We start from the raw sequence: 23336 nt of genomic DNA, 5'->3' as shown, positions 1-23336 counted from the left end.
GCGTATGGGGCGTATGGCCTAGCAAAATAGCGGAGAATATCTTATAGATGGAACTCTGCAACGTGATACCTCTATAATTGTTGCTCCGTGATATCTCCCTTTTTATGTACGGGACAGACCATGCCACGTTTCCAGTCGTCAGGGATTGATTTGCTGTCCCATACTTTGAGCATCAGTTTATGAACCGCTTGGTGTAATTGGTCGCCTCCATATTTAATCAATTCGGCTGTAATTCCATCGGCTCCTGATGACTTATGATTTTTAAGCCGGTGGATTGCACGGAATGTTTCTTCCGTCGACTTCAGTTGGTGAGACCTACAACTCGCCTATATTTTGGTTGTTAAGCAGTTTATCAAAATACTCAGTCCATCGCTCCAATATGCCCATTCATCGCATCGAGGTATATAAGGCTTCATCCTGCTGACTTGTTCGTAAAATTTCCGCGCCTGGTGTGGTTGCTCCCTGTACCTTTTGAGTTCACAGACTTGTTTGTTCTCCCAGGCTTCCTTTTTCTGTCCGTGAAGTCGCTTCTTTACTCGATGGAGTTCGTGATAAGTTTTTGCGCGTGGCCGCGTTCTTTGAGAATGCAACATTACTCGGTATGCATTCTTCCGTTCCGTTGCTAAATTACATTCATCATCGAACCAGCCGTTCCGACTTTTCTTGCGACTGGGGCTACGTATGTTTGTGGCCGTATCAATGATAACGCTCTTCAGGTGATTGTGAAGATCATTTGTTGATGCTTCATTTCCATCAGTTAGCTGCGGTTATTGTGGCATCCATTTCCCTCTTATAGGCATTACGGTGGGCTTTGTTGTGGATGGCTTCAGTATTCACTCTCACCTGATTGTCAAAGGGGATTGTAGGCGGGGTTGTAACTCGATCCTGGAGCACTATGCCAACAGAATAGTGATTCGAGTCTATATTGGCCCCTTATATCCCCTGACATTCATCAAGGCTAAGAAGCGGCGGGATCAACCCTGTTTGGAGAGTCCCACGTATGTTTGTGGACCGCTTTCCGCGCAAACCAAGCACTTCTGACAACCATTTCGTGTGACACTGCTAATTGGATAATTCGCAGTCGGTTATCATTTGTATTTTCGTGTAAGCTACGGGAGCCAACATATCGCCTGAATACGGGGTCCGTCCCTAGTTGACTATTGAAACCTCCAAGTATAATTTTGATATCATACTTGGGACAGACTTTGAGGGTGTGCTCTGTTTCGTAGAAGGTATCCTTCTCCGACTCTACAGTCTCCTCTGTAGGGGGCATGAACGCCTCGCAAGCGCAGAGTGCATTTCCTTGCGCTTATATTTTCAAAGCCGATAACAGCAGGTTCCATTTTTTGGTTGACTAAAAAGCCGAGCACATGGTTTACTGGATGGGCGCTATAATATATGATGTAGTGGCTCTTCTCCAGGAAACCGGTCCCTGTCCAGCGTATTTCTTGCACCGCTGTTAAATCAGCCTTTTAATGGGACAGGGTATCGCCTAGCTGCTCAGCAGCATTCGGTCTGTACAGGGAGCGCACGTTCCACTAGAAAATGCGCAAATCGGTTTTTTGGTGTCGTTTTAAAATCCATCCTGTTCGAGACTCCTTCTGTAGCTTCGTAACATCGATTTTTTGTGTACAATTTGTCCCGTTTTTAGGCGCGGGCGACTCGACTTCATCCTTCTCCGGGTGCAGTTTTTCATTAAGAGAGAACTCCCAGTGATCACCACGTAGAGGTGGAGATACGACAATATGCTTGACGAATTCACTGGTCCGGTCGCATGTAAAAGCATATATCAGACTCTCCAACATTCAATTCCGGCGGGACGCAAGATGAATTTTCAAAATATTCTGAGAATCACTACCAGTCGAATCCATGATGATTTATTGCGCAAACTAGAGAATAGAACCCATGTCGATAAACGATACCTGAAAATTTTTTACTTGTCGCTAAGCAGGTTGTTTACTCAGCCAATTATCTTCTTTCCCTTTGCGACCGAACTTTTGTCGCGTTTATTTTGTTATGGTCGGTGACGAGGTACCGAGAGTTTAATCTGACGAACTTCGAACGGTGCTAAGCCGTCAGTTCCTGCACAAAATGGATTCTTTTTTTTTGGCAAATCCTAAGCTCATCACGCCTTTGTCGATTTTCACAACATTTCCGGCCAAGAGGTGAAATGACAATTGCGGATGCAACGCGCACGCTGCGGAGTAGCAAAAATCGCAAAAACTCCACTAAAAAAATGCAGGCGATGCGCAGTATCCTTGCAAGTAGATTTCTCAGGCCTGATGGAAAGGGAGAGAAAAGAAGGCGATTACCCTCGGACCCTGAATAGAGACACATAATGAGGTAACTACCACTAAACGGATAATAGAGGGGCTCGCATAATTTTCAACCCCTGCCCGGGGAGATATATAGAGGCGTTTCACTACCAGCTAGTAACAATTGGACTCCTGTTTGGCTGTACATTGCGGTCGATACTATTTCTCCTTGAAGTTTCTAAACGAAAGGAAGAAATCGTTTCGGAAATTTGGAAACTGTATGCAAGGCTGAAGTTCGAACTGTTGTCGTACTAGAGTTATGAGCTAACTTATAAGTAAACCTAGAAACCATTACATGATCCAGCTCTTCTTGATCAATTTGTAAAAAGTAATTTGTTGACATTTATCCTTGTATGTATGCATTTGCTTATACATACCAATTGTGGGAGGGGACTAGCTCTGAATTTCTGCTTTGGATAAACAAATTCCGTTTAATAATTTTACTGTTTTTTACTCTTCTCGTTTTCATTTACAATATTTCATCTTCTTTTTTATCTTGTATCCCTACGTCATAACTATTTCGTTTACAGCCAAATAAATATTTGTAGTTTTTTTTGTTATTTTAGGAGTTTCTTCTCAATTACATTTCAAATTTCATTCACAATATGTATATCAAAAAAATTATAAAAGATGAAATTAGAATTTCACATCAGATACATATGCATATGTGGAATTGTCATTTCTATTCATATATATATATCTATGTATAAATGTACTGTCAGATAATGCCGCACACTATTCAAGACATGTGGAAACAACGAATACTCCGCACTTGGTTGATTCTCATTCTGTTTTTGGCGTTGGTATATACAATCGAATGAATAACTGCCTCCGGGCATTCTCCTCGCGTGAATCCAGCTTTAGTATTATTTAAGCCATTTACCTATAGAATTATGCATTTTACAATTTTGCTTGCCGTAACTGATTCTCGAAATATTTTTTTGTTAGTTTTCTTACGTTCGTTTCTAATCATAGTCAATAATTTAGTCGTATTCATGTTTTAATCGAATATTACGTTATCACAATAATAACACAACTAGTTTACACTTTTCTTTACCAAACAAATATTTGAAAACAAAGTTGACGAAGCGAAATAAACGAACAAGAAAAGGGAAAACCTTCAATATTTGTTTCTGAGAGACTTTTCTGAATATAAATTATTGTAGCTTAGATAGTAAAGATATATTTTTGGAATATGTTTCTCTCCACTTTTGCTTCCACTGATATAGTTTATATACATAAAATATACAAAAGAATATAAATATTTAAAAAGAGTTGTTTGTTTTTTCCCTTCTCGCAGATGTTCCTCTCGCCTTCTGTGAGTTTTTGATTTCCATATATAATTGTTTTCGATTTTTTACATTCGGAATTAAGAAAGAATTCTTTTATTTAATTATTATTGCTCTTTAGAATCCTAAGTATTAGCGATTTGATTGAGCCTTTTAACAACGTTGCCAGCTTGCTCCCCTTTTGGGTTTCCCTTTCGTCAATCGTTGTAGCTGTTCTCGTTGCCGCGGTCTACATACGCATACGCCAACACGATACATGGAAGGCATCACCCGCTTGTGATGCGATAGCATAATAGAGTCACAACTACTTTGACTGTTAGTTCTTTGTATCGTAATTGAAATTTGGCTTAACTTTGTAGTAAAATGTCAAATCGCCTGATTGTTTCCAAATGAAGTGACGAACTGTTCGTAAATCCATATTCGGATCGACAACCTAGAAATGAAACAAATTATATTTAGACATTAATTGGTGAATAGATGTGCGAATATTTCTAAAACAAAAAACTGATCATACAGAGTCACGGACAAATGTTTTATTGGATGGAGTTAGAGTAATTTTTATCTAATTGGTTATCGTTTTCGGTAGGAGAGAAGTAAACAACTTGTAATGTTTTCATGACCCCAATAAAAGGAAAATGGAAAAGAAGGCAATGATTTCCCCTAGAACCGGCATGTTTTAAAAGCCAAAGAGCTCCAAGAAAGGCACCACGATGCTATTCGTGCTTTACGTATCATAAATTGGCAAATTCCATATCAGCGAAACTGTCTATCAGGCCACCAACAAAAGAGGAGATCGAAAAAGCTGACTGACTGTTTGGTCTAGGGCAGAGGCAACTCATCAGACGCTACCTCACCTCTGCCCTCGGAGCAGCGTGACCGAAAGTAACGACAGATGGAAATTGCTCCACTTAAATGTAATCGCAAACACGTAATTGGTACGAATTATATTCAAGTGAACTCCGTCATAAGTCTAGACCTAAACCCTAAGTAAATTTTTGTTGAGGATGCGGGGAATCGTGAGTCCGCACTAACTTAGTGACGGACCGGAGCACTTGGGAAACTGGAGCGATTTCCTTCTGTCGTTACTTTCGGTCACGCTGCTCTCAGAGCAGAGGTGAGGCAGCGTCTGATGAGTTCCCTCTGCCCTGGGCGAAACCGTCATTCAGCTTTTTCTTTCTTTTTTGAAAATTTGGGTTTAACTCAAAAGAGAGGATTCCGTGGACTACAAAAGAGGAAGTAAGTTACTTCCCAAGCGGTCCGGTCCGTCGCTAAGTTGATGCGGACTCAGGATTCCCAGCATCCTCAACAAAAACAGGGGAGATTTTAGATGAAACTGATGTTGATACAACGAAGAGTAATGAGTTCATTCCCAAGTCTGCGGAAAATCTTTTAGGGACATGTATACCTGACACGTTTTTAAACAGGAGTGAAATTATGCGGTGTTTCCAACGATTAATTAATTGAAGTAATAAAAACTTGTTGTTTCTTTTTCGTTGGTGTGGGTATTTATTCTTGCAAATACCGATATTTCGGGAACCACTAACAAGTTGAAGCAGTTAGCACTGATGAAGGGAACAAGTTGAAGCAGTTAGCACTGATGAAGGGAACAAGTGGTTCCCGAAATATCGGTATTTGCAAGAATAAATACCCACACCAACGAAAAAGAAACAACAAGTTTTTATTACTTCAACGTTTTTAAAGTTTTGCGTAAAACCAAATCTTATTAAAATCGATCCATTGTCTATCTGTCTGTCACATGCACTTTTCTCCAAAAGCGCCTAAACCAATTCAAACGAAATCTGGTGGACACATGGAAACTATGAAATCCCATGCATGTAGTGAATGACATAAATTTAGATGGAGTTCAAAGGGGACCTTGCACTCGGTACCGCTCAACATCCTACCCGTAGATGTTATGTGTCTCCTCTTCACAGTTGCATAATCTATAACTGGAGTTGGTGATTGAGGAGTCGTGAAGAATGTACTGTGTTTAATTTTTAGTTGGCAGCATCCTGGATTGGAGTGGGGAATGCTTCCATCTCATAGAATAGTACCTCAACCATTTGTTGGAGGCTTGGATGTCAATGCTTGGCAAACAACAAATTCTTTATATGACTTCCCTTTCCACATGTTGATCCTGTAGTGGACTGAAATAACATTTGACATGAATTGCCATTCTCTGCTTTTCAAGTTCCAAGGGGACAATTTATTATTTGCCATGGCCGTAGCCGGATGTAATTCGATGCGTTAACAGTTTCTAAATCAGTATTATTCCGATGTATATCACCGAACGCCTATAGAAGCACGGGAATGGCAAAGGTGTTGATTGCCATGATTTAACTTATCTCGAACAGCTGCTTTCAGGACAAGATTCAGGAGCCGTTTCAATCCCCCCAGCAATTTAGATTTAATCATTGCAACAGCATATGTTGTTGTTTACAATATTCTGAGGCATTTGTAGACGCCGTTTGAATCCATACCCTCAACGATTTTTCTCGGATACCAGTCGATTCAGCTGAGAATGAGTACCTGAGTCAAATCAGGGTAACAATCTCGGGCGAACGCAGTGTTGACCACATTGCCTCCTATAGGAGACTATAATCCTATAATCGTTACGGTCTTGAATGAAGTGCTCTAACACACGCGCAAAAATTTTTAAACAAACGATTAATATTATTATTAATATACATTAAATGGCCTAACCTACATTTCGACAATATTTGTTTTCATGCAAAAGATGGGGTAACAGATTCAAAGCCAAACAAAACCATGGCGGGTTTAGAAAATCCCCTTGGAAGATGTCACGTCTAATTGGTATCTCTCCTGATGTTTGCGAGGATACCAATAGCTTCATGCTCCAATTCTTCATCATTGTTCTTACGAGAGGAACGACATTCGGGTTGACTTTGTATAAGCGTGGCACTTGTAGCAACCACGAATGTGATATGGAGTCAAAAGCTGATTTATAATCGATGTAGGCTGTCGAGATAATTCGTTTTTGGTTTGTTGCTTTAGAGTTACCGTATCAATTATAAGTTGTTCTTTACAGCCTAGGGAGCCTTTTGTGCATCTTTTTTGCACCTTAGCGCAAGAGAACTGAACTGAAAACCTTGTAAGTAATAGGAAGACAAGTAATTCGTCAACATTTTGAAGGACAAGAGACACCTTGTTCTTTGGGGACGAAATAAGTTATCTCTTTGCTGAAGAATGATGGAAATTATGAATCTTACCAACTCCTGTGAAAACCAGGCTGCTTATATATGCAATGGAAGTGTTGGATCCAAACACTTCTCCAGGAATCTTCTGCCTGATCTAGATCGAAGTTACTTACCCGACCTGAGTTAATAAGATTTTTAAAAAATCACCATTTGTTTTGGAAGAACAAGGTATTGTCTGTCCTTCGATGAAAGCTCTTGTGATACCTGCGGATGCGATTAAAGCATACCGCAAGTTGCTGCTTCAGCATCTCGAGGATTTCGTCAATATTATTGGGAAGATGCGCGTTACCAAGGTTTGCAATACATATGTGCACTCTTGATGATTGATTTCCAAGACATGCTCATCTGACGCGACCAATCTTCTTTCTCAACTTTTCAACTCTGTTGGTGAGCCGAAACAAATTGAACAGGACGATACTTCTGCGCATACCGTTGTGATTCGCTCCAAAATGTTTTTGTGGAGACGGATAACCGTGGCAACTGCAACATAGATCAGGCTATAAAATTCTGTCGCAACAATCTCGCTAGCCAAACCATCATCCGAAATTCTGTCAATGGCAGCAATGATGTTTTTAGTTGGCAAAGTGAACTTTAGTTTTGGGATTTGTATCCTAGCGTCTGGGAGAATCTCAGCATATCCTGTGGATGTGACCTGGAATGCAGTCAAGGCCTCATTGATAATTGGGTCGGCATCTCTAGTTTCTAAACTTTTCCTGAATACTGGGTTCATGGAGTCCCTTACAGGTTGAGTATTCAAGGTGTTCCTTTGTTCAGTCCGGATGTTGAAAACTCCACACCCAGCTCAAGCACAACTTCGTGTTAAATTCGTTGTCTAGTTGGAAGCTCAACTCAATTATTTTTCACTATCACTCGATATTGGTTGACGACGTTCTGTTCACTTGCGGTCAACCGCGTAAGTGGCTAGATGCGCGGCCGGACGCCTTTTGGTTTTAATATGTAACCGCGCATACTTGTACGCACTACACCGCTCCAGAATTTCAAACGCTGCGGTTGAATGGAAAGTCTTGACTAGGCACTAGGCGTACGCAGTCATGAATTTCGACTCATTTATAGATACACTCACGACATTTTGTATCTATTCGTTCAATGGTTTCAGATAATTTCTACAGTAATTCATCAAATGGCACATAACTGAAAAATTTGTCCTCGTGTTTTCTTAGTTCTTGAAAACAAATTGAACAGATTCGTGACGTGCTTGAAGTAAAAGATGAATTCAATATTTCTTCCTTTCATTTCATCCTTTTAAACGATAGTATAAATATATAGCATCACCAATTTCGTTTGTGAGCAGGAGAAAATTTCCACTATGCGGTAGTTCAACGATTATATTTACGCGGTTAGACAACTTCCTGTCATTTCAATCGCGTCTGGTGGCTTGCCGCGGCACCCAACCCATAAAAAGAAACCGCCGCTCAAATGGGGTTTTTCGATGTCATCAAAGTAAAAATTTGAATTTTCAACCCTACCCCGGAAAGAAGAGAGGATGAGGAGGATATAAAAAACAAAGAAGATGGTCCGCCTTGGTAGCCCCTTTGAAGAATTCCAACGATCAACGATCTTCCCCCCTCAGAGAGTCATGGTACCTCAAAGTGAAGCTATTTTCATGTCAAAACCGTTGGGTCTAAGTTCAAACCCCGACTCCGCAAGGAAAAAACGGGGGATTCCTATCTCCCAAGCTCGGATGGAAAATCGCGGCGGGGCATTATACACGAAAATGGCTATAACTCTGCGGTAAAAGATAGAATGCCCTTTCCATGTACCAATTTTCCTCCCTGGCCTACGTCATCGCAGGGTCTGCTTCGTCTTCTTTATAGACTTTCCGGGCTCATCCTCAACTATACGGATTACGTGACCCGACCACCGCAACCTGTTGAGCCGGATTTAATCGACAACCAGACGGTCGTAGTATCGCTCATATATTTCAACGTTACAGAGGCAGCGGAATCGTCCATAATCATGTAGAGGGCCCAAAATTCTTCGGAGGATCCTTCTCCCGAGAACGTCCAAGAGTTTGCAATTTTTCTAAGACGTTTCGAGCGGAACAGTTTTTGTAAGCTGAAATAGGCTCTGTTGGCTGACAACAACCGTGCGCGGAGATAAGAGAAATTTTCAACGATCTTCAAGTTATAGTCTCCTGTCTTTATTGTTTTCGTTTGACCAGTGCGATTCAATGTTGTTCGTTCTTTGGTTTTTGGCGCTGACGTTGCCACCATGTACTTCTGTCTTGCCTTCATCAATGTGCAGCCCGAGACCCGATCTGTACAGATCGGGTTGTTCTTTCCATAATGTCAATATAGTCAGCGTAGGCCGGTAGGACTTGAAGAGGATGGTGACTCTCGCATTTACATTTGCATCGCGAACCACTTTCTCCAGGGCCAGGTTGAAGAGGATGCATGATAGGACATCCAAGATCAGCCTAGAGATCCTTATTAATTTCGTCGCGATACCGAATTCTCCCATGGCCGTGTACAGTTTTACCCTGGCTATACAATCGTAGGCGGCTTTAAAGAAAAGATGGTGTAACCGATATCCATGTACCAGTATTTTTTCCATCGTTTGCCACACAAAGAAAATCTGATCTGTTGCTGATTTGCCTGGAGGGAAGCCACTTTGGTATGGGCCAATGATCTTTTGGACGTATCGGGCTATTCCGCCTAGCAAGATAGCGGAGAATATTGTAAGTAAGTATATTTGTGGCCGTATCAATGATAACGCCCTTCAGGTGGTTGAGAATATCATTTTTTGATACTTCATCTCCAGGAAATCTCTTAGTTGCGGTTATTGCGGCATCCATTTCCCCGTTATAGGTGTTGCGGGGAGCTGTGTTGTGGATGGCTTCAGTATTCACCCCCACCTGATTTAATGGGGATTGTAGGCGGTATGGTAATGCAAACTCGGAGCACTATGCCAATGAGATAGTAATGCGAGTCTTCATTGGCTCAATTTGGTTGAAAGTGGTCCCATCTGGAGAGGACCATGTATGCTTGTGGACCGCTTTCCGCGAAAACCAGGTACTTCCAACAACCATTTCGTGCAGTATTGCTAACTGACCATTCCGCAGTCCGATATCATTGGTATCCTTATGTAAGCTGTGGGAGTCGACGTATGGGCTGAATAGGGGCTCCTACTTGACTGTTAAAATCTCCAAGTATTATTTTGATATCATACTTGGTACAGGCTTCGAGGGTCCGCTCAACTGCCTCGTAGAAGAAATCTTTGTCCGACTTTGCAGTCGCCCCTGCAGGGGCGTGAATGTTAATGAGGCTAATATTTATTTATAAATTTGCCTCGAAAACACAGAGCTTATCGCTTATGTTTTCAAAGCCGATAATAGCAGGTTTCATTTCATGTCCGCTATAATATAGTGTGTAGTGGCTCTTCTCCAGCAAACCGGTCCCTGTCCAACACATCCCTTGCAATGCTGTTACATCAGCAGAACGGTAACGAAGACTTCTGAAGGCCAAAGCCATCGAGCGTCATAGAAGAGAAAGCAGTACGAGCAATTCGTCTTGAATTTAAGCCAAAATAAATCTGATCAAAATCCGGAGTTGCAGGGAAGCATAGAATGTTAACGATTTTCGAAAATCACCGAAAAAGGATCTCAAGGTGTTCTAAGATTCTAAATGACAATTACAGCTAGTTATAGTATGTAATTTACACTTACCACATCATTACATAGTAATTCTATACGATCCTCGGGTGGAATTTGTGAACCTTCGGAGTTGGCATCACTTTGACTATTCTGAGATGAATTGGAAGCATTTCCACCGCTTGGGGTTATTTCAGGTCCTAGAACTTTTTCTAAAACGTGTTCACAAACTTTTCTACACTGAATAAATTCATTAGCTACAAGTTTATCCTGAAATGTAAACAAAAAGACCACAAAGCATTTTAGAAGCGTTCACTGTTTCATTGGAATAGAATTATTTTACCTTTTTCATTCGATCAGGCTTAACCATAAGAGGATGGGGTTGCAAATAGAACGGAATTTTTGTGAATTTAGGAATAGCTCGTTCGATTACCACTTCCGTCACCCATTGCGGGACTGTTTCGTGCAACAAAGCACTCTCACTTTCCCCAGCCGCATCACGAACAAGTAATCTGCAAACAGTTCGCCCACCGACCTCGCTGAAAAAGGTAACATTCGTGAATTGCAAATATTCAGTTTAATGTTGTGTTTTAAGCTATGTAAAGTATTAAAATAAAGATTAGAAAATACAAATCACATTTCCCATTTCCATTGAATACTTACCTAAATATAACAGGTGTATGTTTTGGAACTTGAAAATAAATATTTCCCTTGATTTCGGGATCTAATTCGCTAGATGGTAAACTATGAGGCGGCGACCAGTATTCTAATAATGCTTGAAGTAACAACCTACCATAATTAATCTGGAATTGAAAGTAAATTAGATCCTGGAAAACATCCCTACGGAAAAATACGAACTTTAAGATCTGTTCCTGGCTCTGCATGTTCTGGAAGACCGGCTTCAATTGACACCCAAGCTGCGAAACAATCAACCTCATCTTGTCCTAAAACTATTGTCGGCATCTGGGGGAGTATTTAATGTAGAGTTACCGTAATATAATTATCCTTTTTATTCTTACTCCAGTCTTTAAATCGACAGTAAACCAGTTTGGAACGTAAACACGTTGATTTCGTTTGTTAACTTCTTCGTCGAAATCAATTTTCCCTAAGTCCGTAACCTTGACCACTTTCAATACATCATAAATTGCTACATTGTCCTCTGTGTCCTTGGTGACAATGTGTCGTTTGTCGTTAAGGACAACACATTTCTTGATTGCGGCACCTCCTGCAAGTTTGTGCCATTACGGAAATGAAAAAATGCAATCGTTATATATTTTGGCCAGGATACATTGTACAGTAAATACAGAGTGAAAGGGAAGAAGTACCTTTAATACAAACTTGTTCATGGCCTTTCCAACCACTACTACTATCAGTCGATGAATTTACAGCACTTCTGTCGTGTGTCGGCAGTTTCCAACATCGGATGTCAGAGTTCCATGTCGTAGCCTAGCAATCACATTCCAATAATTCCATAAATTTCCACAAAGCAAATTTCTTACCCAAACTCCTGTCTTATCAACATTATAACATAAACTTAAAACTGGTGCATACTCTTCACAAACTAAAACACTATTACTGGGATTTCGAAGCTCTGTAAGTAAGATTCGTTTGTCCCTCGATCCAGAGATAACATGCGTAAAATTTTCGGTCATAAGCAACGTCCACACCCCTTCCTTGTGTACAGGCAAAGTTTGAATGCACCGTTGCTGCCCTAAACTCCATAATTTTATTGTACCGTCCGAACTGCCCGAAACCACTTGCGATCCATCAGGCGAAACAACCAGCGCTCTCACATTTTCCGTGTGACCTTTGAGTTTCATTATTCGTCCACAAGTCCGTGGGTCCCATATTCGTAAGGTGTTTTCGGTTGATCCACTTACTATAACGGTGCCGGATGGATTCATAGCTAAGCTATATATTGAATCTTTTGAACCGGCTAGACTAGAAGCTGTCAAGTGGATGAGAAAGGTGCAGTTTTATGAATTTCTACTTCACACTTCGCTTTGACAAGCGGAAGGTATCTTGGATATGTCGAGTACTTACTTGTAACTGTATTGTTACTGGCAGTTAATGCTGTTAAAGTATTGACATCCCAGAGAAATATGGCTTTATCTAAACCAGCGCTCGCTACTTGTTCCCGGTCTTTGGCGTAGGCCAATGCTTGCACGTAATCTCGATGCGTTCGAAGTGTTGACATACAAAATCCTTTATGAGCATTCCAGACTTTTACGGTAGTATCACAGCTGGCACTTATAACTGTTAATTGATCAACAGACCTGTGAGCAATTTACAATCCAATAGATAAGAAAGGTTACTCACGATTTCTTCCACTACAACATAGAACGATGTCATTGACCCAGTCGTTGTGATGCTCCATACTCTGTATGTATCGATCTTGGGAATCTGTGGGTTCTGTGTTCCATACTCGTATGATTGCATCTCTTCCTGTAAGCACGCAGAACATTCATTGATTGCTTAATTGGTTTTTGGTCCTTACCGGCTGAGTAAAGTTTTCCACTGTTAGAGTCCAACTGTAAAGCATTAACACCGTTCCGATGTTGTTTTTCTTCTGCGTCGCGGATCACGAATGATACCTGCATAATCATAAAGGAATGAACACATTAATTACACTCATCTGGTAGTGATGGTTATTGAGGGATACGATGACCGGCTATATCTGCATTCAAAAAATTTACTCGGCCGAATTTGTGACCTTGAGATGAGAAATACATCACCTACAATAACGTCGAGCAAAGGAGATCGTCAAAAAAGCGACCTAAAGCCTTAAAAACAATTAATGAACAAAGCAGTGATTTCCTTTCTTCATTGTGAGCTGCTCCAGCTTAGCCAAACGATAATTTCTACTGACATGATATTTTGATTCAACACTCCTTACTCGGAAAAATTGAATTCCAGGAGCGACCAAACAGTGTGTAGGAATTGGGCCAGAGAAGTTCTACGAGGGTCATCATCATAATATAGAATGTTTTCATCAAGTCAAGTCAAAAGGAGGTTTGTGGATTCGTGCACCTTCCACCGCCTCATTTTTGGTGGAACATTATTCGAGCACAGAGCTTACCATAAGTTCAGTTGGGTTTCAACTGACTGAAATATCTTCCGGATTTACATAATAAGAAAGGCGCTAACATAGGCTCCGAAAGGGACTATGGCTGCTTACCTTCGCTTATGTGCTGTGTCAGTCACACCTCACATAGTTGGAGAGATGCGCCAAGTTGAACATCAAGTTGTTACATGATGCTGCTTCATGCTGCGTTGTCCTGTTTGGAGAAACATTGTGCATCCGCATGTTGAATGGAGTACATCCACACGAAGTAATCAGATCAGGTGCATCGATAGGCGGGGCGGGAGCGTTCACATAGAAAGTGTTCCGCTGGTTCCATTCCATCTTTACGGGATGGACAAGTATTATTTTCTAATACTATAAAGGCAGAGACGATTGCCCAGCCCTATCTAGAGCCAAGCTGCGGACACTAGCAAAATAATTCTTTGGCGATCTTAAAAAGGTCTCTTCCTATAGGATGAGGAAACTGCTCTCCTTTGTGAAAGCTGCAGGCTGACTATGAAGACCTGGGCTAGCTGGATTCTGCTCCTCTTGTCGTTCCCACAATCTTCACGACTTTAAGAGTTAGTTGCATCAAAACGGTGCGTCATAGCGCTAATTGAATTCTTAGGAGCGATCGGGTTACCTACCCCTTAGTGTTTAAGAAGAATATCTGACGTTCGTTGTGATTCAGTCGGTAAACCATACAACTCACTGTACAAGTTTGAACATACAAATGCCCAACTTATTAAATTCCTGTGGTTGTAGTGATTAAATTTAATGTAAATAATAGGACGATTTCTTTGCCGCTAGTGGTTATTTATTGTGGTACTTAGAATAGATAGCAGAAGGAACAAGTTGTTCCCGAAGGATCTTTATATGGGTACCAGAATAGATAACCACTAGCGAAAAGGAAATCATCTCATTGTTTACATTTAATGCAGATATTAGTTGACAATCATGCTTGATCCTATTTTTGGACACTGAATAGGTGTTCAAAATTGGCCAATGGCAAATTGGTTTGTGCGTGATCCAATTCCTCCTTAGTTTTGTTTTACAACTCCGTATATTATGTATGTTTTTCTTTAATTACAAATTATGGTCTTTGCAGCACTAGACATCAAACAATATTCAAGGAGACGTTTTTAGTGGAAAGTGACCACCCTGAAGTAGTTAATTATTTCGAGGGCCGTAGACAGAAGATCCGCCCGGGATGAAAATTATACAAATCTAGGAAGAAAATTATGCATCCCCCCTATTATCCCTTTTTTCTACAAATTTCTTTTTCGGGTCCCCCAGAAAACGTCGGGCCCTGGGAAATTCCCCCTTTAGACCCCCCTCCCTTCTCGTCACGTCTACCTACAGCAATGGGCATTATAAGCAAATACGCCCTTATCTTCCTCTCATAGGTACTTGTATTCCGAACTATCAAATAAAGTTGCCATTGTTTTTAGCATTACGTGGTTGCTTCGAAATCAAAACGTGTTTGAAGGTACGTGGCGGCTTGATATTATATTTAGAGATTTATATTGTGTAACCTCGCCATCATACCATTATCAAAGTAACGGGCTACCCATCAGAACGATTTGTGAACTCTCTTAAAAAAAACCCTTCAGAAGATGAGTGTGAGAACCGTAGCCCAAATACTTACTTCTTGTACTGCTTGACAACAAACTCTTCAACTTCAAACCACGTTATTTTAGTCGTGATGGTTTTGTGACAAAGGGTGGGAACTACGTTTGATCTCTTCAAAGACCCGCCAAAGCGTTCAGTTCAATCGGTTCAACTGGTTGACGTTCCAATCAAGAGGAATATGGGATAATATATTTAATATGTTGCCTCTTTCCGAAGCATGGTATAAGCCTACATCAAGGGTAGATAGGTAGGAATTGCTCTTTATAAAGTAATGAGCACAACTGAATGGACGATATACCAAAAGCAGAACCCCTTGGCTGTTAGTATATTAATATGAAAACTGCCTAAGAGACTCTAAGACGTAATAGGGTTGCACGAGAAACCTTACGACGGTGCCATCTCTCTAATAGTCATGGATGAAATATTAAGGAAGCTAGATAAGTGCAGTAGTGAAAATTATAGCGTATGTTGAACATGTGGCGAATATTGGTATCAAGGATGTTTTCTCCTATTATCAAAAAGATTTTGGAGGGCGCTTTAGGAGAAGTACGCTCGTGAACTGATCACTAATAAGTCGCAAATAGTCGGATTCCATTTCCCGATTCAGAAGAGACACAGACTGCCACTATCTTTTAATAGAAATGGAGTATTTGAGTCATGCAATCTTGCCTAACATAAACCCTTATTGTATTTTTACACCTATTTCTGTTTTTTTTTATAAAATAGATTGTATAATTCAATGTTGGGAGACACCTTGAATCAGGTCACGGGATAGCTAGAACTTATGACCATAGCAAGATGTTAAACCTACTAGTAAAGGGTTCGAACTTCCAACGGATTGTATAACACAAATGTTTCAGAACTTGACCAGAAACACAAAACATATCAGAATCACACTGTCTTTTAGAATATGCTCACGTATTTTAGATGGTATTAGTGGCGATGCTGAAAATATGTCAACGGTTGAGATATAACTCAGCCTCCGAGCCAAACACAGTTATTTCAACTAATAATTAAGCCTCCATCAAGATCTTACATCGACGATTATATCTTTCAGGCCGATGAGGCAGTTTAGTTTAGAATTGAACAGCTAAGGTAGGAATAGTTAAGTCTCCGTCTTGAATGAACTGCAACGTCTTCAACATGGAAGTAGATCAAATTCATTTAAGGTATTATTTACCGGATGAATCTGATCTCGGGCAGAGCGGCTGATAACAACGATATAAGCGAATATGTGTGTCAGCAGCGGATTTTACTTTTTCGTGATAGAGAAAAGCGGATTGAAGATCAGCCGCGTTCTAGAAGGCCAAATTGCTAGTGGCATTGGAGGAGAAGGATAAATTAATTGTTGCTGAACAATTAGAGAGGTTCAACCTACGCTCCCTGAATTAAGTTGTGAAACTTGATTCCTGGGTTATCCATCAGCTATCGTTAAGGAACAAGGAAAACCGCCTGAGCCATAGCGTTCCACACTTGAAGAGATAAAAATCGAAAGGATTACTTTCCTTCTTAATCACTGAGCCCATACATGCAAAAGGGGGGTGTAAATTTTTTTTTCATCAAATATAATCATGTGGGATATCAAATTAAAGGTCTCGGTTAGTACTTTTCGAAGCCGGTCTTAGTTTTGACATTTGTTGGAAAGGTGGGAATTGCGGGGGTGAAAGTGATCATTTCTTTAAGGAGGCCATTCTCAGAAACCACTAAACCGCAAAATCTGAAAAAAATCAGAAGGCTGCCACTATATGGTGCCTGGGCTCCGAAATACCTTGCATATCTATATCTGTTCAAATAAAGTTAATAGTATATTACTATATTTTTTTGTAATTGGCTAGAACCCCTTAAATTCATCCTAGCACTACAAAATGTAGGCTACAATGTAGAGCATGTTCTTGCCAAGTTTGGTGAAAATCGCACTGTTACTAATAAAGTTATAATACATCAAAGTTCGTCTGAGTGAAACTTGTTAACACTGATGAAGAGAACAAGTGGTTCCCGAAATATCGGTATTTGCAAGAATAAATATCCACACCAACGAAAAAGAAACAACAAGTTTTTATTATTTCAATCAACGTCAAAGTTGTTGCTTCTATGGAAATTCGGAGAATATGAATGTCCTCACATGGATATATGGATATATTACGTGTATCCTACTAAGAAATACACAAAACCTTTCGTACCTGAAGCATCCAGCTTTCGGTTTCCCGACTTGTTTTTAATTTTTGGGTTTTTAACTCAAAAAAAAAGTTTCTTGCCAATGGTCCGGTCCGTTATCAACTGAATGCGGACTTAGGATTCCCTCAATCGACAGTGGATATGAATTTCTGCAGGTTTCACCGTCTCATTGATAGGTCAGTTGGATTTCAATTGATCTGGCTGGCTGGAAGGCAATCAATGAACGTAAGGAATTGAAGGCTCTATTTATCGCTGCGAGTGATAGCGCACGCCACCCGTTCAAGTTCCAATACTTTGCGATATTTCGGGAAGTTCGACGGAATATGCACCGTGACAAAAAAAAAAGGAATTTGTTACTGCGCTGGTCAGGGAAGCAGAAACTTCCGCAGATAACAATGATTTCAGAAGTGTATATTTCATTACGAAACAACCGGCATATGGTCGCAAATTTTTCGATAGTTTGAAGTACGTAAGCGTTCGACGCCCATTCACGATGCTGACCAACTGAAGAATTAGAGGGAGCATTCTAAAACGATTCTCAAACATATCGCATCTCATAAAGTCGCGCCTCTTATGGATGATTCGGTGACTAGTTACCGAAACATGCGGATACCGACTGCGAAGAGAAATCATCATCTTTTCACGCAGAACACAATAACGGCAGAACGTCGAAAGTGTTGATCAATATATATGTACTTTGGAAGCGTTGTTTCTGCCGATGGTGGCACTGAATTTGATGCTTGACGTGTTTATAGCCCTAGATCTGCCTTCCCTGTTTTGTGTAAAATTTGGGAATGCGGTTATCTTAACACCAACATCAAGTTGGGATTGTTTTGTTCAAATGTATTTTCTGTATATGCGAGTAGTATATGGAAACTGATCCCCACTGTTTCTTAAAAGCTCCGACCCTTCGTCAACATTTTTCTGCGACGATTCGCTTGTTTCATACAACTTCGAAAGAAGAATTTCGACGGTGTACAGGCCAGTGACCATGTGTTGATCAGAAGACAGAAGAGGCAGTGGGTAGATCACACATTAAGGAAGGTCGATAACTCCATTGACGACAGGGTGTGAAATCCATTAACCTAAGATGGCCGACGAGTGGAAAATCATAGTGCAGAATTGCAGGGTACAGGAGCTGGAATCTTTTGTGGACTCTATACTATCACTCTCTGGATATTTTTAGCTTATGTAGAAATTGTACTCACACCCCTTCTAATCGGGCAATTTCTCGGTAATTATGCCGTTTACCACGAATGAGAGCAAGAATGCGTTTTTTGATTCCTGGAATGCCACACAATTACACTATTTTCCTACAGCTTGAAGAAAACGCATATTGAGAAAAATTCGAGGTGTAGGCGACTACAACTTTGAAACCGTTCAAAGTCTGTCCTGTCTATGGTCGAAAATCATTCATCATATTTTTACAATAAACTTTCTTGAACGCGGCCAAGAGTTCGCAATTTTTCTTGCTCCGAGAAATACGTAAGGACTAGCAAGATCATTGTCTTGTACAGTGAAAGTTCAGGTACATCAATTCGATATTCTTAATAGCTCTCTGACGTCCTGACCTTCTACCATAGATATTGCCTTTAAAGCTGCATATCTTGCATTATCGTCGTTATAAAGGCATCAACGAGGACTGGCAACATCATTGCCTGGCCCAGGAAAAGCTTTGACCTTTTAACGGAGAGACGTTTCGAGCTGAACGGTTTTGTAAGCTCAAATGGGCTCTGTTGGCAGCCAACAATGTGCGAATTTCATCGTCGTAGTAGTTATCAGTTGTGATTTTCGACCCTAGATATGAGAAATTATTGACAATCTCAAAGTTGTAGCCTCCTATCTTTATTGTTCTTATCAATTTTGTTGGGATACCGAATTTTCTCATGGTCTTATACAGTTTTACCCTGGCTATTGTATCATAGACCGCCTCGAACTCGATGAAAAGATTGTGTAACTGGTGGTCATATTCCAATAGTTTTTTCATCATTTTCCGCAGAGAGAAAATCTGATATGTTGCTGATTTGCCTGGAGTGAAGCCCCTTTGGTATGAGCCAATGATATTCTAAGTGTATGGGGCTATTCCGCCTATCAAGGTAGCGGGGAATATCTTATAGACGGTATTCAGCAACGTGATACCTCTATAATTGCTGCATAACGCCTCGTCGCCAGTCGTTAGGCATTCATTCGCTGTCCCACACCTTAAGGATAAGCTGATGAACTGCTTGGTGTAGTTGGGCGACTCCATATTTAACTATTTCAGCTGTAATTTCATCGTGTCCTGGCGATTTATGATTCTTACGCCGATGGATTCCACGGAATGTTTCTTCCATGCTTACTTGGTGCCAACATTTGTCCGTCGTCTTCAGTTGGCGGGACCCCCCTCCTCACCGATATTCTGTTTGTTGGGCAGTTCATCAAAATACACAACCCATCGCTCCAATATGCACATTTAATCGGAAATCAAATTTTCCGCTTTGCCTCGGTAGGATGAGCATCAGGATGTATAAGGCTCCGTCCTGTCGACTTGTTGGTAAAACTTGTGCGCCTGGTGCGGTTGCTCGTCTGTATTTTTCGAATCCACAAGCCTGTTGGTTGAACAAGGTTTTCCTTTTCCGTATGTGAAGTCGCTTCTCCGATCGAGGAAGTTCGTGATAGATTTCTGCGCGTGCCTGCGTTCTCCGAGAGTACGGCTTTACCCGGTATGCATCATTCTTCCGTTCCGTTACTAGTTTACATTGATCGTCAAACCAGCCGTTCCGACTTCTTTTGCGACTGGGGCCAAATATGATTCTGCCCGTATCAATGGTAACATTATTCAGGTGGTGGTGAAGATCGTTTGTCGATGATTCATCTCCAGAACTTCTGTTGATTGCGGTTATTGCGGCATCCATTTCCCTCTTATAGGTGCCGCGCAGGGTTGTGTTGTGGATGGCTTCAGTGTTAATTCTCACCTGATTGTCAGAGGGGATTCTGGGTGGTGTTGTTATTTGAGCTCGGAACACCATGCCAATGAGATAGTGATCCGAGTCATTAAATTAACACGTTGTCAATTTGGTCGAAAGTGATCCCGTCAGCAGAAGTCTACATTTGCTTGTGCACCGTTTTCCGGGCAAACCAGGTACTTCCAACAACCATTTCGTGTGACATTGCTAATTGAATAATCCGAAGTCCGTTATCATTGGTAATTTTATGTAACCTATGAGATCTAACGAAGTCCGTTATCATTGGTAATTTTATGTAACCTATGAGATCTAACGTGTGGCCTGAATATGGGTTCCTTCCCTACTTGGCTGTTAAAGTCTCCATAGACCATGGGACAGATTTGGAGGGGTTATCCTACTGTTTCGTAGAAGGTATCCTTCACCGATTCTACAGTCTCCTATGTAGGGACGAACGTTAGTGAAGCTTATATTTCTAAATTTGCCTCGAGTAGAGTTCATAAGCGTTCGCTTATGTTTTCAAATACGATAACAGCAGGTTTAATTCTTTAGCTGACTAGGGAGCCAACTCCAAGCATATGGTTTTCTGGGTACCCACCATAATAAAATTGTGTAATGGCACCTGTCCAGGAAACCGTTCCCGGTCCAGCGCATCTCTTGCAACGCTGTTACATCAGTCGTATATTGAAACAGGGTGTCCGTTAGCTCCTGGGCAGTATTCAATTTGCACAGGGACCGCACGTTCCATGAGAAAATGCGCAAAATTTCTTTTGCCATTTTGTCGTTTTAATGTACGTTCAGTTCGAGACTCCTTTTGTGACCTCGTAACAAGTTGTTTTCTCTGTGTGGAGGACCAGTTGTTACAATTTGTCCCGTTTTTAGGCGCGCCTTCATTCTTTTCGTTAAGAAAGAGCTCCCAGCGATCACCACGAGGAGATGGAGGTGTGGTTTGGTAGTAGAATTGTTGGAGTTGGTTCAGCAGACATTCTCCAGGTTTTACGCTCCTCCATCGTGGGTTTCAATCCACGTTTTCGTCCTTGGGGTTCTACTACCCTTTGACCTAAGATACGGATGAAGATATTCCAAATGAAAAATCCACACGGGCAATATCTATGGAAGAAAAAGAAAACGTGGCAAACCCTGCCTTCAAATGAAGGATGTTGTAGGGTAGGAGGTTAGGTTGCTGGGGATACCAAATTAGTGGACCAAGACCGAACACCCATTGTGGATGGTGCAGGTGTTGTTCTCAGAAATCTATAAGATGCGCACGTTCCGTTATATTGGGAGGGCTAGAAGCAATGCACAGAACCGTACTATCCATATCCAATGTTGAGGGTTTAAAGTGTGAATCAATATATGCCCGTGATTGGAAAAAATCAACAAATCTCTTTGACGTTAGCAATTGCAATGGTACAAATAATAATGATCGATGACGCAAGAGCCCAATAAACCAGTTTGGGGAATTAAACCACTTCGTTTCGAGATTGCGGTGATATGGTCAGCATTGTGATCGCCGGGGATAAATACCCTGATTAGAATTAGGTAGTCATTCACGGCTGAGACAACTGATATCAACAGCCAGCTTACGAAGCGAATTGTTTTGCCACCAGTGAGATTTGAAATATTTCTATTATAAAATGATTGCATGTTTCTTTTGGATTCAAATCGAATGCATACCAAAGCTTACGCAGAGGCGAATACATAAAACCTAAAAATATGAACGCCCACATTATATTGCCAGCGATAAATAGTTCGGCCCAAGACCAATTCCGTGCGAATAAGAAAATCATAGAACTGTACCCCGTAATCAGTGCTTGAGTTGAATTATGATCGATAACGCAATTCACACTTCGCTTCAGTTACTTATCAGCCGCTCGTTCAATTGAAGAGCCGGCGTCAATGTGCCGTGAATTCGCCAAAGGTGGCAACAAACAAACTACTGAGGAGTCTCGCATTGACGTCTGAAATCGTTATCATGTGTCTCCCATAGTTCAGCATTAGCAGATAAGCCGACTTGCAACCATGCGGGCATTACTCACAGCGGCAGCTTCAACATAAACAAACAAATTCATCATAAATGCATTGAGATCTTCATAAATTATAAACAAATTAGCTGCACATCAAAGTGGCAGTCGAAGAGATCTCAGTCCAATCGGACAAGTCTTAAGTGGCTCAAGCAGCCTACAGGGACGATATAGGCTTCATTTCATAGAGGCAAGGATTCGAATTATTCAGAAAACATAATTTTCAACGAATGCCTGGGCGCAGACATGGAAAAAATCGCTTTGACATAAAACACGTTGAGGTTAGACGACGTCAAAAAACTTGAATTGCACGTACCTGCATTTTTTTCCGCGACCCCTGACAACTCTTGTGCGTCAACATATTAACACTATTCAGCTTCGTGATAAGCAAAACTTAAAAAACTCAAAAACGAACCGCGAATTTCATTTATGATAGCTTTTTTCTCAATTTATTCTCCCGTTTTAATTAAAAAAGACCATCTGTCAACATAAACAAGGACAACAGTCGTGAAGTTGGCAGGTAATTACTGAGGCGACGTCAATTTGCAGAAACTGACAGCTGACATTTCGAATGGGAATTGTCATTTGAGCAGGGTTGGGGAAACTTGTTGAATTACGAACTACTGGTAGGTGGATCAGCTGAGGTTCGTGCATATGAATCCTGGTTGGATAATCGTAATTATGGTCGTAGTACAGTGTGCGCCTGAAATTTGAACGTTATTGAATATTTCTTTTAATAAGAATTTAATACACGATTACTTTGCAATTTTCAAATGATTTGTGTGGAATCATGGCCAAAGTAGGCTCCTTGAAAAAAAATGATGTCACTCGATGAAGCACCCACTTTGTGGAGGAACAAAACAAATTGGCGAATTTTTGAATTTGTTTTGTGTTGTGTGTTTAATTAAAAAAAAAAGTTATTGTTAAATTATTTTGGCGCTCTATACTTCAGTATCGATGTGTAAAATATTTCAAATTGCGATTCAGTTGAAATTTACAGTTTACAGTTCTCCTCGAATCTTTAAAAATGTGGTTTCAAATAAAATGCGTTTAAATTTTTGACAAGA

At 40.8% G+C, this 23336-nt stretch overlaps 1 protein-coding gene across 2 annotated transcripts; it reads right to left on the bottom strand.

Annotated features, from left to right (window-relative positions):
* Window positions 1-2750: 2750 nt before the first annotated feature.
* Window positions 2751-23336, bottom strand: LOC119646601 (WD repeat-containing protein 48 homolog). Of its 2 annotated transcripts, none has more exons than XM_038047096.1 (12): window positions 22586-23336; window positions 12930-13026; window positions 12752-12877; window positions 12476-12688; window positions 11932-12380; window positions 11758-11878; window positions 11452-11657; window positions 11291-11395; window positions 11096-11235; window positions 10776-10971; window positions 10508-10702; window positions 2751-4037 (listed from the first exon to the last, which is right to left on the bottom strand). In XM_038047096.1, exons 1-12 carry the CDS (start codon window positions 22628-22630, stop codon window positions 3921-3923), a joined length of 2010 nt encoding a protein of 669 aa, XP_037903024.1. In that variant the 5' UTR covers window positions 22631-23336; the 3' UTR covers window positions 2751-3920. The 2 variants fall into 2 exon arrangements, with proteins under 2 accessions (XP_037903024.1, XP_037903025.1); XM_038047097.1 differs by having other exon boundaries at window positions 12930-13032; window positions 22591-23336.

The sequence above is a fragment of the Hermetia illucens genome, chromosome 1 (genome assembly GCF_905115235.1).
Source record: "Hermetia illucens chromosome 1, iHerIll2.2.curated.20191125, whole genome shotgun sequence".
Taxonomy (NCBI): Eukaryota; Metazoa; Arthropoda; class Insecta; order Diptera; family Stratiomyidae; genus Hermetia; species Hermetia illucens.
The sequence above is the reverse complement of the archived record's forward strand: the minus strand, read 5'-3'. Positions and strand labels throughout refer to the sequence as shown.

Bases quoted from the DNA above. Each gene is read 5' to 3' on its own strand.
- LOC119646601 (XM_038047096.1), bottom strand. From the start codon at position 22,630: ATGTTGACGCACAAGAGTTGTCAGGGGTCGCGGAAAAAAATGCAG. The intron at 12,878-12,929 runs GTAAGGACCAAA...GCGTGCTTACAG, and splicing joins TGGAAAACTTTACTCAGCCG to GAAGAGATGCAATCATACGA. The intron at 10,703-10,775 runs GTAAAATAATTC...TTTACATTTCAG, and splicing joins AGCCTGATCGAATGAAAAAG to GATAAACTTGTAGCTAATGA.